The sequence below is a fragment of the Puntigrus tetrazona genome, chromosome 21, assembly GCF_018831695.1.
Source record: "Puntigrus tetrazona isolate hp1 chromosome 21, ASM1883169v1, whole genome shotgun sequence".
NCBI classification, from domain to species: Eukaryota; Metazoa; Chordata; class Actinopteri; order Cypriniformes; family Cyprinidae; genus Puntigrus; species Puntigrus tetrazona.
The window spans coordinates 2,501,413-2,509,855 of NC_056719.1; the positions used below are offsets into that span (position 1 = coordinate 2,501,413).

Here is an 8,443-nt window from a genome sequence, read left to right on the forward strand (position 1 = left end):
GAGATCATTTACCTGAAAATTGCTTGAAACCTTATGATGGGGAAGATCTTCTCGTTCAGCCTGAAGTTCATAGCTCCACTGTTTTCAAGATCCTTGGGGCAAGTTATGCAATATACAGTCTAAATGGCAAAGGAGCCAGCATGCAGTCCTGACTCATATACAACTGACTCATCATTGAACTCCGAAACAACAAAGTTTCTGCAGAACCCCCTACAGCAGTCCCCCGTTCCCCATGTCAAACACTGTGGAAGGGTCAACCAAGGGCCAAACAGCTTCATATATTGTTCTTAACACTTCTGAAGTTATTGTGCCGTGAAAATCATGAATGCACTGTTACACCAATATTTCACTTCGGCCAGTGCCTTTTCTGTCAATTTCTGTCATCAAAATTCTATCATTTTTCAGTAGGGTCCAATGCTTTTTGGTTCCCACTGCCCTTTTTTTATGGATAAGCAGCTGAAACACTTTTTAAAACATCTCGTTTTGTGCTCAACAGAATAAATTAAGTTTTCAGGTTTAGAACAATGCGAAAATGCAAACAATGACAAAATTGTCGCTTTTGGGTAAACTATCTGTGATGTTGCAGATAATGCCTCCATTAAATTTCTAAAGACTTTGGAGCATTTCAGCAATATTATGACTAATATCTCACAAGAACACAATGCTAGTCTCTAACTATCTAAAATATTTACTACTGAACTTTAAATACTTTTCTGTAAAAGAAATCTGTACTGCCTGATTCATCTCTTAGTGTTTGTTCAGTTCATGTCTTAGAACATTTGGAATGCATCTCTCTTTTTTTTCCCAACTTTCTTTGTTTTTTTTATGTTATGAAAATGAATGTGACGAAAAAACAACAACAAAAAAAACATTCCGGAAACCAAGGCCGCTTATAAAATGGTCAGTCGCTGTTGTGCTCTATAGCAATTTAATCCTTCACTGTGCACTCAAAAGTATTAGATGCTAGATTTCCATCAAAATGCCATGTCAAGTGGTTCCCTGCAACTATGTTAGCCACACTTTCATTAAATTGTACTCACTGGATTCAAGAAATTCAACAAAAAGATTATAACAAAAGACATTTGAAGGTGATCATTTTTGTATAGCAGGCATGCATTCACGTGGCTGTTCAAATAAAGAAGGTTAAGCAGTATAGTGGTTATAGCTTTTATCCTAAAAGACTGTACAGTACAATTAAAGCTCTCTGAGGTTAAGTGCCTTGCCAAGGACACACTGAACAAGGACCAAGCCCAGCTTCACCACCTGCCACTGACATAAAATTGACAGCACTGATATATAATCAGTGCTGTGCGATATAATTATTTAACTAAACCCAGTTTAATTACCTAAGTCTAATGTTTTCAATGGAAAGACCTGCTGGAAATGATTTTTTTTTTAAATACTAATTGAAATTAATAAATCATAGTGTGCAATCAGTTTCTCTATGAAAATGTGTGTATTCATGAGGTAATTTTACTGAAAGCTTCATTTATAAAATCTAACAATGCTGATATTTCGTTTTTAACTGCAGAAAACGTCCAATGCTGTGGCAAGTCATCAATTTATGGTGTAACGGAATGAATACCTTGTTATACTTCCTTTTATCTGACCATGGCGTGGTCGTATATCTTGAATCTGTCTAAATCTACCGGTTTTACTGGCTCAAACATACCTTTCTTCCTCTCTGCCATTCTCATGGGGACCAGAAGTGGAAGGAGGCGTGTCATTTAAACTACAACATCTTGAATCTTTTTTTGCATACATCAAAAGCCTTCACTCTCGCAAAATGATTTCTCTGGCACTCCTTGCATCTGAGAAGGCCTTTCTTCCAACCTTCTCCGCTCTTGCTCTGTCATCTCGTTAGAAAGTGAAAAAAATGCAAATGAGAGACAAACCACAGAAGCACCTGCTGCGTGCCTCTGAAGACCTGGAAAATGAACAGACTTAGTAGAGGCCATAATGGGGCTGTCACCAAAATCAACAGACATGCTTTTTAAAATCACTTGGCCTTCTGACGGTGTTTATGGTGGGGACGGCAGTCAAATTAAATAAGTTTTTTAAAAAAAACTCTTACAAACTTTACAGCAATTCTGTAAGCAATTTAAAACATACTTTGCTGTTGCTGGGACTTTTTTTATTGGTGCTTCATCATTGCCTGTTTCAGCGTGGTTTATTTTAAGCTGTGAAGGAGTACGCCAAACCAACACAAAACCACCATAATTATAAGCGCTAGTCAGTTGTTTGAACAGCCATCGCAATGACATCCTTGATCCTTGGTCTGCCTGGGGAGGACACAGGGTACCCTTGAGCTAAAATAACACCAAGGGTGCACATGGAGTTAATTTAGGGTTTTCTTTAGTAATTTGGATTTTATACAGCGTTGGTTGTAAAGTGCTGAAATCGTTTTGATCCAATGGAAAACATGTAATATTGCGTGCAGCTACACTACATCCTTCCTTCTTCCTTTACCACAGTTTGATCTGTTAGTACTCAGAGCTAGCTGCTGGCGTTGGGTCCTGCTCTTTTCATTCCCTCATGCATTTGACTTATTACAGGGCACTGTGTTTCCTGAGGTTTATCCATTGAGGCTTTCAGTATAATCACTACCCTGGCCTGTAATGTTCATAGGGCCCATACAAAAAATACATCATTACAGCGCACAGAGGACTAGCTATTTTAGGTGTTTCTTTTGTCAGTGTACATGTTAAGCAAAATGCTAGCACACTTTCATTTACATACATTGTGTGAAGCAGAAAAGTATAGAAGATACTTTTAAAATGCACCTTCAAGGTGCCCACACTTTTGAATGAAAGAATTCTTTCTAGTCATTTTCATGATATCTATATATATATATATATATATATATATATACACACACACACACACACAGAATATATATATATATACAATTACTAAGCACTTTTGTCTGGCCTGAAAAAGTTTTTTTTTGCTCCTAAATGTGAATTATTATAAATGGTTGCTATTCCCCCAGTTGAAATGCAAGTGTCAGTAATGTCAAAATGAGACATTTGGATTACATGTTTGACACAAGACATGGTTCTTATTAAAGAACACTAACCGTGTACCTGACCCTGCATCCAGATTGCAGCTCATGTCGTCTAGATGGTCTACAGGGTCAGAAAGCAGCAAAAGCCCTAAAAGATACTTGTCTCCTAGAGATGAGCTGTGCTGGGTGCCAATGAGAAACAGCATCTGAGGCTCCTTAAAGGTCTGTCTGTCTGACACTCTATATATCTACAGACACCATCCAGGGATTCTATCGAATGGGTTATAATATAGGAGTGAGAAGAGAGTGATGAGCCTCCATCCTTTTCTATTCCTCCCTAGTGCTTTTCTCCACTCTGGGCTGGACACAATCAAAAACAGTGTGATAGCTTTGGACAAAGATACATCAGTGTTCTTGCTGTTGGGCAGTGTCTCCCAAACCTGATTCCTGGAAGTTGTGCACTGTAACTTATAGGCTGTGAGAGAATCTAATTAGGCAGCCTATAGACATTCAAAATTATGACTATAGGCATGCAGATTTAGCAGGTGCATAATTCAACAAATATTACTCTGCTGCCTCACTGTGCCAAATCTATTCTCATCCACACCTCCGCCACCTCTCCACAGACCTCGTTCCTGAAATAATCTCCTCGTCCCAAATCCCAAACTCCAGATGCCTGGCAATGGACTAGAGGTCACCAAAATCCAGAACGACAGACGAAAGTAGGACATATGCACCAAACTGCAGGTCCACACAGCACTATAATAGTTACTACACCCCATTGCATTGTTATTTGTCTGAGGAAATGCAAAGTACCTGCAACTGACAGGTACGACTAATGGGAGTTTTTTCCCCGAAAAATAGATCACCCGATCTACTGCAGCTGCAGATCAATCCACAGTACATTATTCCAGAGAGACAGGTCTATCTTAGCCAAAGAGAAATGCTATTGATTTAATGTTTACCAGTTCTCTAAATGCTGTGGCCCCTTTTAGTCTCCAAGGCTGTGCTCTTATACTCATCCCTTTCTCTTGATTACTCTGCTGTGGGTCTGAGCTGGCTTTGGGCCACCTTGCTTTGGATGTCAATCGCAGATCCGCCCCACTCTTGCTGAAGTCTTTCTGGGTAATTAGAAGTGAGTGCCGGTGAGTGAGCACATTGGTCAAACTGACATTGTGAATGATGGACAGGCTCATGACAGCAGAGGTGGCTGAATCTCTTTGGCTCAGTTGAGGACGTGTCACTTTAGGCTTGTGAGCTAATATATAGTGTGTACTGCAAAGAGTATGGCACGGGTAATGGTGGAGGGCGGTGGAGCCCATGAGCTGCTGCATGCATCCGTTGATGGGTCCAGCTGGTGCTCTCTTTAAAGACATCACAGTAGTTTAACTCAGAGGATATCAACGGGATAAAAACGGAATAAAAACGCAAGAAAACACCTTTGCGGGTGATTTTGTTTCATGAATTGTTCATGCAGACTAAACAGGATACTAACTGGTTTAACTCATTCCATTTAGTCTCACAAAACGGTGGTCAAATTTTACAAAATAAATAAAACAAAAATAAAAATGTATAACTTTTTCATTAAAATGTTTAAACATGGTAGAATTTGTTGCAGAGCCTTTAATGAATTGCCCCCCCAAAATTCAAACAAACAAAAAATCCCTAAAATCTACTTAAAGTACAGCTTTTAATCTGTATCTGTACTATAGTAATATAATGTAAATTATGAGAAGCAGTCAAAATAATCATTACAAAAAATAAGAAGACCTTTATCAAATGCATTACAGAAATGACAACTGGCACACACATATCAATACTATAAAACATTTTGAACTTGTATCATTATTTTTAAAAGAGTGGGTTTTTGTGCATATCTGTATTTCACCAAAGAAATCGTGGTTCACAGAAGCATTTCGAGGACGCATACAATAAAAGGCTATAAAGGAAAGGTTGTGTGGAAAGTGAGCTGCTTTTGTGTGTTTTATGCAAATGACAAACCTCGGGCATGTGGCCGCTCATTAAGAATACTCAAAATTCACTGACATTATAAAAACATGAAAAACAAATTTGTGCTTAGGAACATGTTTATTAGATGGATTTTTTTGTGATATGTTCTCCTGCGTGTACGAAACAATGCAAGCGATTATTGGTGAATGACATGTGAAATGTCATTTTCAGCTGCATTGTTCAAGTGGAGGTCCACTCTCTCATGGGGTTTGTAATCATTACTGTGCTGACTTGCCCCATTCTGTGCTGTCTGAGCAACAGTCTTAAAACTAATCATCACGCCACATGCCCATCTGCTCCTTCACGACTCCCTTACTTAACACCAGTCCACCCCAGCCCAACAAAACCCCACCATCTGTGCCCTCACTCGTAGCTTTGTAGATCTCTAAAAGCATCATCTGCGCCTGTCAAGTGTTTCTGCGCCAACAGCCCGCAAAGCAATAGCCAGCCTCCCTGGAGGTGGACACGTCTCCCTAAGTCTTCATTTAAGCATGAGTGGTCTGGGGTACAAAGTTAACAACAACAGCGGCACTGTCGTCCACAGTCATATGAACGCCGCTGGAAATGTAATCTGAAAGAAGTGTATGTGTCATGTTATTATCAGCTGCTGTCACAGAGAGCTGTAACCCATCAGAGATCCTTTGCAGTGCGTCTACGCCACGTTTAATGATCAAAGGTTTGATGACATGCAGCGTCACTCGCTGACAGACATCAACAGCCTCATTATATGCGTTGACCAACTGTTCAATAGCGCAAGATTAGATTTGTGAGGGTCATTAAGAAATACAAAGTCTTTAAACTCACTGCCATTCATTTAAGAGTTTAAATGAAAAAAGAATCGGACGCTGCTGAAAGTTTCTACTATAAGAGGTTATTTAAGTAAGGGACTATCTGACCGAAAATGATCAATACGCATACAGTGCTTTATGAACACTTCTAAGTTAGTGGATATAAAAGATAAAAAGATATTGATTAGGAAAATCCATTACTTTGAAGGGAAAATCAAATATACAACAGAACAACTTAACAAGCGAGTATTGAAGTGCTCTTGTTAACTGAAATTACATGCTTTTGTTGATTATGTATGGCCAAGTGAAAAAAACACACACAAACATGAATGTCACAACCTTATGTCCATTCAAAGCGCGGGTACAAGGGCCACCTGGGATTTTTAAGCATAGTATATTTTAGACACTTTATAAAATTCATTCATTTGTATTATTTATTAGGGATAATTATTGGAAAAAAATATAATTACTGGGAAAAAAAATGTCTAAAATGCATGTGGTTAAAGTTGGTCGGTTCAGCTGAAATCACATTTTACAGACCAATAAAATTAAAACCCTTTTCATGCTCGGAACAAATGGAAAGCAAATCTTTCAGGTAAGGTTGCAAGTCATTTTTCTAAAAATAAATACATAAATAAATACAAAATTTACTAAGGACCTGGTCCCTGAAATTTTTTGCACACAAAATGAAAAACTGCATCACTATACTAATCCATCACACACAAAACTTCTCAGCTGTTTAAAAAAAAAATGCTTTCTTACCTAGGGTACAAATTGAACCAAGTGCATCCTCAACAAACAAAACAGGTGCAAGACGCCTCTGTTTGAATGATGAAGAATGAAAAGTTGAAGGGGTGATTGAATGCAACTAAACCTGAGTAAGCAATTTTTGCTGTTTTCTTGTGTCAGTGCCATTACCTCATTTTTTGCTACCACGATTTGACATTTCAGAAGTGTGAAACGCACAAACAAATAAAACAACTTATTTTAAGCGATAAACAAATTCTAAGCCAACAAATTCTTCGCCATAAACTAACACTTCCACTGTCTTTTTTTTTATTTTCAAACGAGCAGAGGTACTCGGTTCACGCGCTTTTCAAAGTTCTGTGCGCGTGAAAATGTCGTTTCTGAATCCGCGCGCGGCAGCGAAGCGAGTCTGTGGGGAAAGTGCACGAGAAGAGGCTGGTTATGGCTCCAGTTACACACAAACACGAAATTGCGCGCTACAGTCCGGCACCTGGACATGTAAAGTTTAGCACACCGACGTTCCCTAGCGTAAACAGGTCGAGCGGAACACGAACGGCGACCTCGTATGCATGCGCGAATGACATACGCGGTGTTTATGTAAGTTATACTTCAAACATAACCGGGTAAGGACTCGGAACGTAAATTAACAACGAAACAAAAACGAGCGGCTCAATATTTAAACGAATATTTCTGCCGCCGTTTTACTCGCCCTCATATTATTCCAATTCATTACGAATTTCTTGAAAATGCGGTGGACGGACAGAGACCGCGCAGCCTTCTGCGTGCGTGAAAGAAAGTCACACAGGTTTGGACCAAAATGACGGCGAGCGAACGATGACACGGTTTCATTTTTGGCTGAACTCATTCTTAAACACTCTCACGCACCGTCGCGGTGAAACTTGACTTCTGTGAAGGCATAAATGAAAGAAACCCCGTTACGTGTGCGGATGCAGACGTGTGGGAGTGCGAGTCCGATTACATTTTCGCTTTCTCAGACGCGTCTAATGCGTGTAATTATCCATACCCAACAGGCCACAGGTTTTTCTTTCACGCCTTTTCCCTAAACGATAATTATTAGTCGGAAGATAGGCTTTTAAAGAGCACCTACCACCCCCATATCCATCTGCTCGGCTGTTATGGACGGGGCCGCCCGAGTTTGAGATAAAAACCAAAGAACTGGAAAAAGAATCATCTCTGGGTAAATAATCCAAATGGTCGGGGCGGAATTCCACTTTCTGAGAGACTTCATATTGTCCCTGCTCCCGGTGTTCACAGAACGGTCTTTCTTTCCGCCGCATCCACCGTACAGATCACCCGAAGCCGGATCCCGGGCATTTAACGGTCCGTGGGAACACGTGTCAGTCAAACTACCTCACTGTGGCGCGCAGACACGTGAAACACATCACATACAACACATTACAGGACGATTCATTTCCTCAGGGATGTCTGTCTCCAAACGAAATGTCATTCGCTGTGGGGCATCGCGATTCACCAAAGACGAACCGTGTGTACGCATTCGCTCCCCAAAGACCAAAAAGACCAAAAGTCCAACGTCTCCGTTCAGTCGTAATCCGAAACCCTTTGAGAGCAGTGCGTGCGCTGTCAGAGAAGAGGTGCCGCGCTCGGCGCCGAACGCAGCGGACTGATGCGCGGAAAACGCAAGGAGAACTTGTATACTTCCCAGATGGGAGGGGGGGCTCTGCGGGGGCACTGTCCTCCAGCTGAGACCCGTGCGTTTTTATTTTACCCGCGAGTTCGCTCTTAAATTCATATTAAAAGATAAAGTCAATTATTATTACTTTAATGAAATGACTTGTTAAAAAAGTTCACAGATGTTCACGTCACTGAAGGCGAAAACGTAGGCTACTCATGAATATTAATGAGCGCCAAT

General features: G+C 40.3%; 1 protein-coding gene across 1 annotated transcript in view; it reads right to left on the minus strand.

Annotated features, from left to right (window-relative positions):
• mmp17a (matrix metallopeptidase 17a) overlaps positions 1-8,182 on the minus strand; it is a 61,751-nt gene extending 53,569 nt beyond the window's left edge. The window contains exon 1 of the mRNA XM_043221341.1: positions 7,661-8,182. Within this exon, the coding sequence (XP_043077276.1) occupies positions 7,661-7,801 (141 nt within the window). The 5' untranslated portion in view covers positions 7,802-8,182. The remainder of the gene's footprint in view (positions 1-7,660) is intronic.
• Positions 8,183-8,443: the final 261 nt, after the last annotated feature.